Source organism: Pomacea canaliculata, linkage group LG10 (genome assembly GCF_003073045.1).
Source record: "Pomacea canaliculata isolate SZHN2017 linkage group LG10, ASM307304v1, whole genome shotgun sequence".
Classification (NCBI taxonomy): domain Eukaryota; kingdom Metazoa; phylum Mollusca; class Gastropoda; order Architaenioglossa; family Ampullariidae; genus Pomacea; species Pomacea canaliculata.
In genome coordinates, this window is record NC_037599.1 from 18424569 (window position 1) to 18434978 (window position 10410).

At 36.0% G+C, this 10410-nt stretch overlaps 1 protein-coding gene across 1 annotated transcript; it reads left to right on the top strand.

The window, feature by feature from the left end:
* Positions 1 to 30: 30 nt before the first annotated feature.
* Positions 31 to 10383, top strand: LOC112573117 (minor histocompatibility antigen H13-like). The gene is made up of 10 exons (XM_025253167.1): positions 31 to 247; positions 1258 to 1356; positions 2639 to 2721; positions 3995 to 4083; positions 4582 to 4667; positions 5198 to 5381; positions 6016 to 6136; positions 7438 to 7540; positions 8348 to 8433; positions 8727 to 10383. The coding sequence occupies exons 1-10, from the start codon at positions 59 to 61 to the stop codon at positions 8788 to 8790; spliced, it is 1104 nt and encodes a 367-aa protein (XP_025108952.1). The 5' UTR covers positions 31 to 58; the 3' UTR covers positions 8791 to 10383.
* Positions 10384 to 10410: the final 27 nt, after the last annotated feature.

A 10410-nucleotide genomic window follows, 5' to 3' on the forward strand; every position in this document is an offset into this window, starting at 1 on the left:
AGGTCACAAGCTGACGTGGTGAAGACAACTTCCGGTTGTCTGAACGTTTACGTGCAACATGGCTGACAGCGTGGATATCGAAGTGGCAGCAAATGCTACTTTGAACGAGACAGCTGCCAATGCGACAGCTAAAATACCTGCTACTGTTGAAGGAATGTCGATTGCATATTTGAGTCTCTTTTTACAAGCGATTGTTCCGATTTTCATTGGCTCATTTCGTTCTGTAAAACACCATCAGGAGCAAAAGGTAAAAATAGTCATGTAATGTAAAACCCTCTTCGTGGCAACCAGATGTTCGCTGTTTTCTCACAAATTTACAAAATAATGTTTAACTTGAAACATAAAATAGTGGTTATGTTAGGGGTTAAAGTCTTAAACATCCTTTCTGGTTCGTTGTAGTTGATTTTAAGAACATATTGTACATGTCTGCAGAATGCGGTACATGTCGGACAAAGTTGATTGTTTTCCACTTTAAAGGGAAATACTGATTAATAACTATAACCTGAAACTGTTGTTCAGGTTTGCGGAATAACTTTTTATCAAAAAATGTTATAACTTTATATCATATGTTTTCTTAGTCATTAATGTGGGTGGAATAAACTTTTGTATAATAATAATAAGTCGATTTGTAATGCGCAGGTATCCAGGAAGAATGCTCGTTGCAAAAACAAAAGAAGAAAAAATAAAGTGAACAAATATATAAAACACCAGGAAAGTAAAAAATATAGACAGATGTGTTTCTTGGTAGTTTAAGACTGGTTTGAAAGAAACAGATGGGTTTTCAGTTTTTTGCGAAACGTGGTTGGTGAGGTGATGGTGGAGAGTAATGATGAGTAGTGATGGTTGTATAAACAGGTACACCAGCAGAATGGCAGCTGTCCGTTTAGTAAAATGTGATACACAAGGTTAGGAAAATGTAGTGTAAAGCATAGGCAGTTTTCATTATGTCTTTTAGACATATAACTAGGAGAGATGTTGTGCACAGGCAGTTTTCATGATATCCTTTAAAAGAAGTAATCTCTTTTTTTCTTGGCCTGAAGTGTAATACAGTAGATATACTTCAGTTAGAGATGGATGTAACATCAAGAAGATCGCAGTTGATGGAGAAGAGAATATTTTAAAACTATACACAACGCTTGTTTGTTTTGTCAGTAGAAAAAATGCTATTTTTATTATGCCTTTTCAAGATAAGGTTTTGGTAGCATTTAATGGAAATAGATAACATTTTATTGGTAACTTTATTCATTTTTTTTCCAGGAATCAGGAGAAAAGCCAGAAACCTTATCTCATAAAGATGCAGCCTTGTTTCCATTAATTGCCAGTGGAACTCTACTTGGCATATACATTGTATTTCAGGTATTTGTAAACAGTACAATTTTATTGCTTAGAATATCAGGCATAATTGTCAGGGATGTTTTATATATACACAGATAAACAAATATGTGATCACATACTGTCCTACTTAGTTACCTGGAACACTATGGTATTAGAGGTTTGTAGAATTGGTACAAATGTTTTCAAGCAAGCAGTGAACTATAGTGGAACCTTGGTCAACGAACTTAATCCATTCTGGAAAGCTGTTCGTTATCCGAAACAATTTTTTCCATAAGAAATAAAGGAAATAGATTTAATTGGTTCCCAGCCCCTGTTGACTCGCTAATATTTGAAAGTTACAGGCTATATAGGTATTTGTTTTAATGAGAACAGTTATAATGCAATATAAATGGAGTTAAACATAAAAACATTAACGAAAGCATTTAAACATCAGAAAACTTGCCGTTTTGACGGCGTGGTTGGAAGCAGGTGTGGGGAGGAAGGGGTGGAATTACTGCTTTGATTCCCCCTCCATGAGCACACATGACATTATAAAATCGGGGGTGACTTCCCTTTTCTGTAGCTTTGAGGTTAAAGGAAAAAACTTGTCCAGTGTCTGTTGCTTCTGCCTTTTTTGTAAAACTCTTAATTAAAATTAGCATAAATGATTGGAAAGTGTGGTAAAGACAAACCCTCTTGTCTAGCACTATTTAGTTCCAGCAATGATGTAGTGATTAAGCAAATTTTCATTAACCATATTGTGTTGTATACTTTATTTTTTAACCTTTTTTCAACTGTTGATGAGTTAAATGAAGCAAAAATTAAAGAGACAAACTCGTAAGTTCTGTACTTGGTAGGAAATTGCCACCTGTTGAAGTTAAATTAGAGCAAGACAAAGGAGAAAGACACTATCTTAATGTAATTTTCAGAGTACTTCAGAGTCAGTATTGTCTATTTACTGTAGCATGTGTTGCGTTGTTGTATGGGTAAACGAGGGTTCATTTGCAGATTTTTCTGCACAGCTCATTGAGCTAGCCTCCACGAAGGAAATGGGCTCTACAAATTGAGATATGATAATATGTAGATGAAACATCTCTTACTTGCATTGCATAGATTAATGATGCTTGTGTGGGTGTCCACATAAACATTGAACAGAAATTTTTAGCAATAGTTAACACTACAATGTATTTTCTGTGCATTTTCAGTCTATTATAAACTAATACTTATATACACCAAGGAAACATATAAACACACATTTTTTTCTCCTTTCCAGCACCTTTCCATCTAAAAGATTTTTTTATGATGTTCTTTTTTGTTCTTTCAGATTTTCTCTAAGGAGTACATCAACTTGCTGCTGGCATTCTATTTCTTCTTTCTGGGGGTATTGGCACTGGCACACATTGCTGCGTAAGTTGTGGTAATCAGGGATATAGTAAGGTCTTCAGTTCTCCCCTTTTGTATCTCCGTAGGTCTAAGTTATGTTATGTATCATTTTAAATTACTCTGTCACTGTTTGATCTTTTAAAGTCTAATGACAGTTCTGCATTAAAAAGCTGCATAACATGTAGAGCTGAGCCCACTTAGTTACTCCCTGTAAGCATAGAAAACAAAGTAAACGTATCTCTGAAGAGGCCCGACCAGGGTTAGCACAAACAGGCATCTAAGGAGAAATAATACACATATAATGGTGGCACTCAGCCTGTCACCCATTGGCATCTTGTATTGTCACACACAATCAGAGTTCGTCTCGGCCCTTCTGTTTGGATGCAGGTTTCCAGTGTCACTTCTCCATCACACAGTGATGAGCAATACACATATTTGCTAAAGTAGCACAAGCACAGAAGATGACAAATCCTCCGATGAGTCCACTGTTTGAGAGCCGTGCCAAGAGTAAAGATGGTCACTCAAAGCAGGCCATAGCTGGACAGTGATGACAGCCAACATAATATCACAAAACAATAGCCAGCACAAAAAAACAGCAAAAGAACACACCACAAAAAGAATGCAAGAAAAACGCAGATGTCACCATATATTGCATATCACCCCCCAGTGTTGCCGGATGCATGCTCGCAGCTCCTCAACAGTTGTCATGAGCACACGGCCTCTCACTTAGAGGTGGGACGGATATCCACAACAAAGACAAAATGAATGGAACAAACAGCAAATTTATTCACACACAAAATTAGTAAAATAAAAACAGTCCTCCTGATGAGAGCTGTCCGATTCCCCCTACATATACACGTTTAAGAAAGTTAGGGAGCACTAAACCTCAGCCTGAATTTCTATAGATGACTTAATGTATCCTTGGGTTTGGAATGGGGAAGTTTTCTCAGGAGAACTTTCCTCGTCTGTCACTGAACAGTCTGGAGAGAAAGGACTTTGCATTGCCTACCCTTTCAAGTCTGGTACATCTACCCATGTATTCTGCATAGCCTGCCTAGCACCTTATTCAGTGCTGGACACCCTAGCTAGTGACAGACCCGTGTGGTTTAGGCCTGACAGCTACCCCCACCAACCCCCTATACGCTGGACTTTAGTGTAAGAGATTGTGACTGCAACAGCGGCCTTTGAAACTCAGGTTCACAATTTTTGCACCAACCCAGATGAATGGTGAGAGGAACTTTTTTGGTGAGTCTTGTTTCTTACAATTTTGTGGAATTTTTTTTTTTACGTTTTCCAGACCTCTGTTTGAGAAGGTGATTCCTTCATCTTTTCCCAACATGGATTATCATCTTATTTTCACTCAAGGAAAAGGAGAAAGTAAAGAAGGTGATTAACATTTGATTTAACTCCATCATCATTAACATTGGGTGCCTCAGTGTATAAATGCTGTTGGTCACAGACCAGGATATTTGCACAGAACATTTCAAAGAACAGCCACCTTACTCTATAGAGCGTGGCAAGGTAACATCAGGTTTGGTTGGGTTTTTGTGGTCTTCTTTTTTATCTGATTCACTTCATATCTTATATATTTCTTGTCTGTAGAATTGTCATTATTTTTCTAATAAAATTTTAAATCATAATTAAAGTTCAGTGTGAATCATTTTATATGAATAGGCACTTTTCTCACCCCACCCCCACCCCCAATCGGATTTTTTTTGGGTCCTTTTCTTAGACCTTGCTAGGTTTAGGCTGTATTGCATGTTTTTCTTAGTGCTTCTTGTGTGTAGCTGTACATGTTAGAAACTGTTTAGTAAACCTTTATTCTGCCGTAAGAAAATCATCTTTGTTTATATTTTTATGGTGAGAAATTGTTTTTTGTTGCAGAGATCATGAATTATGAATTTGATCGTAAGGACCTTGTTTGTCTTGCTGCATCTGTTGTTGTTGGAGTTTGGTATCTGGTCGAAAAGGTTAATATATATATAATGCAGTAAGAAGGTATCCCAACTCCTTACAAAGTCCTGTACATGTAGTTTAATTATTCAGATAATGGTTATCTGTTACAAATAAAAATGTTCAGTTGGTACTTTCAAAAAGTTATATATAATATTGAGATTTATTTAGTTGATTTTTAATGGCATGCTACGTGGATGCATTTAAATGGCAAAGGTTGAATTCGCAATAAAAATATAGTATTCATTTTTCTGACTCATAATTTTAATTTTTAAAGTAATATTGAAAAAAACAGATCAATTTATAGACTTTTAATGGAAAACTTTTTTGATGTGGGGGGTTGGGGAATGGGTAAGGGAAGGAAAACCAAAACTTGAAGGTTTAATACATATAATTATTTGATCATTTAGACCTCATTCCACACGCCTACCCTAATTAGAATGTAATTTTTTGTTTTTTTGTCACCAGTCCTCAGAAAGCATTCTGGTATTATATGCATTTAAAGCTAATATCACTCTAATATATGATGGCACATCTTTTTTTCTAGCACTGGATTGCCAATAACCTGTTTGGACTGGCTTTTGCCATAAATGGAGTTGAGCTGCTTTCTCTGAACCGAATCAGTACTGGCTGCATCCTGTTAGGAGGGCTTTTTGTCTATGACATCTTCTGGGTATTTGGCACTAACGTCATGGTTACAGTGGCCAAGTCCTTTGAAGCTCCCATCAAATGTATGTTCCATTTGTTGTTTGGTCTGTAGTTCACTTTCTGACCTTTCTATCTTTTTCATGCTAAAGTCAGCTCCTGTATGATGCAGGCCTCAGCTTGAACTGAAATTTAACTCTAAGAGATAATAAGTGTTTCTCCTCTGTAAAATGCAAAGATGTTTTTCAGACATTCAGATAAAGTGAGGTGGTTATCAACTAGTCACTCAAAAAGGCACACATCAGTATGATCTTGATCCTAGAAGTCAAAAAGCTGGTTTAATTAATAGTGCCATGTTTTTAATGTGTAAAACTATTGTTCATCATTACTAAAAAGTCATGATGATCAGCTTGGTTTATTATAAAAAAATGTCTTGTGCATGAGAGCTCCAATATAAACTGTTATCCTTACAAATCTTTGATGACAAATCATTTATCGTATGTACAGATTTTTGGCACATGATTGAAACTTTTTTTAGATGATATATGCACATTTTTTTGGGATGAAAAACACTATGCAATAGATAAAGTTTTATGTGAATGCTTTAAATTTTGTAGATTTTAAGCCTGTGGCGTATATCTTTTCACTTGACAAATCTTGACAAATAACATCTTGCTCTTGTTGTGGTTGCCACATGTAAAGTATTTGACCTTTGTGCAGTGGTCTTTCCTCAGGACTTGCTTGAGAAAGGACTAGGGGCAGACAACTTTGCCATGCTGGGCCTTGGTGACATCGTCATTCCTGGCATTTTCATCGCTCTTCTTCTACGCTTTGACAATAGGTGAGAAAATCTCTGCTTTTTATGTGCTCTCACCTTTTCATTCACAATAGCTGGTAATCATATAGGTTATTAACAATTACTGGCATCATCAGCATCACCCATTAGCATTGTCCCAAACTGCATCAAGACAGTCCATTCTTAAAGAAGTTTAAGCTTCATGCCAGTGAGCTTAAGAAGTACTGTCTCATTATTAATCTTACCTTACAAACTTTAAGAGTTTTTAATCATCAGCTAGTGAACACTTTGCTTACCACTCATCTGTATGTCAATTTGCCTGCCATCATCATCACAGCATAGAGATAGCTGTTTCCTGACTTTGGACCTAACCACTTCACTGACTAGTTTTGGTACTTTTCCACCTTGACATCTGCCACATTCAACATGTTTGACAAAGAAATTCTGCACTTCATCTTTAATCTTCAAGATTTAGTCCATTTTTGGTTCCAGAGCTGCCCTTGTGCAGCCTTACATCTCTGTTTTTCCAGAAACTTGATTTTTGTTTTGTCTTTGATGCCTCTTCACTATGCAACACCAAGTACTGATGTCACCATCAAACTAGCTATCTCCTTTCTTCTCTCCTATCTAAATTACTGCTACTTCTTTTTACTGGCCTCACTGTTGCCTCACTCCACATCCTTTAACATGTGGGACTCTGGGTGCATACGACTGCTCGCACCATCCCCATGCTTTGGTTACTTGACTGCCTGCCTGTCACCAACAGTCACTTGGAAAATGAACCCTATATGCTAACAAGGTCTCCACCACTGCGCTCCTGGTTAACTTTCTTCCCACCTCACCCTTCAGACTCCATCACCTGTCACCCCCGCCCAACTTCATTCAGTAGCTGATATACTCCAGCCAGCATGCCTTTGTCTACACCTGTCTTTTTGCTTGGAACAGTCTTCCCTGATCAGTCCACCAGGCTGCTGCTTTAACCAGTTTCACACGGCATCTTAAGACTCACCTTTTTCATCCCAGTCCTTTGAATAGTTTCATATGATTAGTGCACTTTATCTAAACTTAAAAGTTCTGATAAGATTTTCTTTTTCTCTATTTACTAAGTAATTCTGCATTATATTAAGTAATCAAGAGTCATCTTAAGGAAAGCTCAAATCTAAAAATTTCATGTTTTTCTCATTACAGTCTATCTGAACAATGAAACTAGTGTCATGCTAATGATTTTACATTAGCCCTATTCCTCATTTAGTTAATTTTAATTTTTATGTTTCATTGTTTTAAGAAAATTACATTTTGTAGGTTTTCTTATTAAAAAAATTCTTTCTCTCTCCATTTTTTGCTAGTTTGAAGAATGACAAGAAAACATATTTCTACTCGGGATTCATTGCCTACTGCCTGGGGCTTGTCACCACCATTCTAGTCATGCATGTTTTTAAACATGCACAGGTAGGTGAAATCAGTGGCTTTTATTTAGTGCCTTAGGAAACATGTCTTCTTGGAGGAAAAATCTAGCTTCAGGTACATATAGGTGTTAATTTTTCAAAAGCATATTCATAAAATAAATGATATTTTTAAAGCCTTCAAAAAAAGTATTGTATTTAGCTGGTAGAAAGTGAATTCAAGCAAATAAGATTTGCATTTGATTTGTCTGGGGTAGTATGTATTTTTGTATTTTTTATATATAGATGTATTTTTCAGCATACCATTTTAGGTATTTTTCACTTTTAAAAAACTCAAGGGACCATAGTTGTAAAGCAGAGGTAGTGTTACCTTAGACTAAGCCTGTAGTTTAAAATAGGTACATACTTAAAAAGTAGGTTGAAAATTTAGATGCCCCCATCTTGCATACAGTTCAAAGCTATGGGTAACAAGGGCTTGGTTAAGCTGTAGATATTGAGCAGATGTAGAACAAACTTTAGTGGGTGACAAAGCCAGATGGAGGACCAACTGGACGTGTGTGGGGGGCAGATAGGACTCACTGGTGTGCTTTCACCATTGCTGCATCTCATCATGTACCCCCACCACTTCTTCCTATTCACCCCCCATGGGACAATAGGGCTGCAAACCCATACCAATGGTTGCAGTTAAAATGGATGTGTAGGGGAGAGAGTAAACCTGAAGTACAGATGTACCTCTGCTTCATAATTACATCTCGTGAAGTGTTTATAAAATACTAAAATATGGCTGAAAGAAACTATATACTATTCCCTATTAAAACTTAATCACATAAATATGTTGTTTTGTATGTTTCAGCCAGCTTTGTTGTATCTTGTACCTGCCTGTATAGGAATACCTGTCTTGGTGGCTTTGGTCAAAGGGGATATTAAATTAATGTTCAGGTAAAAAGTCTAGGTTCCTGTTTTAGCTGCAAATACAAGTTACATTTAGTTTTCTGCCTCACTTGATAAAATCTGTTGACTTATTCTTTATTTTTCTATTTATTCATTTTTATTTTTTTATTATTTTTTTTTTTTTTTTATTTCACTCTGATATTTACTGATGTAAAATTGCTTCAGCCAGTATTTGAAAAGAATGCATGTAAAGTTACATCATTGTTGAAAATATTTTTGGTGTGTTTTATAAGGCTAAGATCAAAGTAAATTATAAACACGTTTGTTTGTTGTCTTTGCAGTTATGAGGATCATAGTGACGAGAAAAAAGAGGTACCAGTCAAAGATGCCAAAAAGGAAAAGTGATTTTCTCAAACATTTATTAGAATTATGACATGCATCACAAAATCAAACTCTTTTCTTTTTCTCTTTGTTCCTTATCCTGTCTGCCATAACTTTTCTCTGTGACACTCTGGTGACTTTGTCAGTTGTCAACCTTTTTAGCTTTGATGTTGTTAAAGGAAGCAGGGTGCATTTCATGTTTTCAGCGGTGTGATCATATGTTAATATTTTGTTTTGTAGAATTTATTTCTGGTATGGCATTTTTGATTTGTGCATGTCTTGTGAGATCTTTCACTGCTGAAGACATCTGAATTACCCATAACACTGGTGCAGTCTTATTACCAAGCTGTTAACTCGAATGAATTTTGTTGTCAGTGTGTCTTGCATAGTGTGAATAAATATAGCTTATTATACCCACTGCCAGAGATATTACCTGAAGCGTTTGATGATGTGTGTATTAGACATTCTATCTGTCTACATCTTTTGCAGAGGAAGATGTTTTTGTTGCACGGTTTTCATATCATGACTGCAGCATTATCAATGTGTTAAAGAATGTAATATTTAACATGTGCAAAAGCAATATGCTCCTTCAAACATTGTAAAGGTAATGTACATATAATGACAAAAGTGGATATTTCATGGCATCTGCTGATAGTTATGAATAGTATGCAGACTGGGTTTTTGGGAGAATATTCTGGCAAACTTTTAGGCTGCAATCTGCCGTGCCAGTTACAAAATGGAAAATGGTTTAGGTTTTTTTCTTTTCAAGACTTCCTTTCATTGCTCAGATCCCAGCATCAAAATAAGTGTTTCCAGATGTCTTCCAGTTGTTCAAATACTTGACTTTCAGAAGAACAGTTGTGGGCTGCATTATTTGGATCATAATTTTGAGCAGTTATATAATTCAGTATTTTAAAATGTATATTTTCAGTTGTTTAAAACCTTGCAGAAAAACCACATGCAGAGTTTGTATTCATGAAATTGTGACAGGCTAAGTACTGTTTTAGGTGATTCTCTTTAAATTCCTTTTGTATGATCCTAATATATGAGCAGCATTATGTTCATGTATAAAGCACTGTTTTTCTTACAGAGTGATTGGAAGTTCATATAACTTTTGAATGCTTGCTCATCACCTTTTCTATTTACATGCCTATCATGTTTGTATGCTATTTAATTTGATTGAGAAATACAGGTGGTTATCCGCATTAGGCAAGTTCTAATTTCTTTCTTTTTCATGATCAGATCTGTCTTGTACCACAGTCAGTCTTAATTTGTTTTAGAAAAAACAGGTTCTGCTGCATGTAAACATCTGTCACATCTGGCAGGCAGTATGAAAGTTAATGTCTCTTGTGTGTTAATGTGCCTTTTACCCATGTTGTGCATTCTGATGTTTTAAACATCTGGGTGATTCCAAACAAGAACTAAAATGTTGCTTTTAATCTGCACTGTCGACAAATTTCTGTACTTTAGAGGAGGGGATAGATGTAACATTTTATCTGCCATATTATTTTGGCTTATTTCATGATTTGTCTGGGAATGTGTTCTTTTTTGATTGCTTGTTTCTGTTTTGTTGTCACGAGACAGCTGGATCTCTAGAATTAAAGAGAGGAACTTAAAGAGAGATTTTTGTTTTGAAAAAGAAAT

Coding starts and splice junctions, on each gene's coding strand:
- LOC112573117 (XM_025253167.1), top strand. CDS start 59: ATGGCTGACAGCGTGGATATCGAAGTGGCAGCAAATGCTACTTTGAAC. Junction 1,357..2,638: donor GCATATACATTGTATTTCAG/GTATTTGTAAAC, acceptor TTGTTCTTTCAG/ATTTTCTCTAAGGAGTACAT. Junction 2,722..3,994: donor GCACTGGCACACATTGCTGC/GTAAGTTGTGGT, acceptor TACGTTTTCCAG/ACCTCTGTTTGAGAAGGTGA.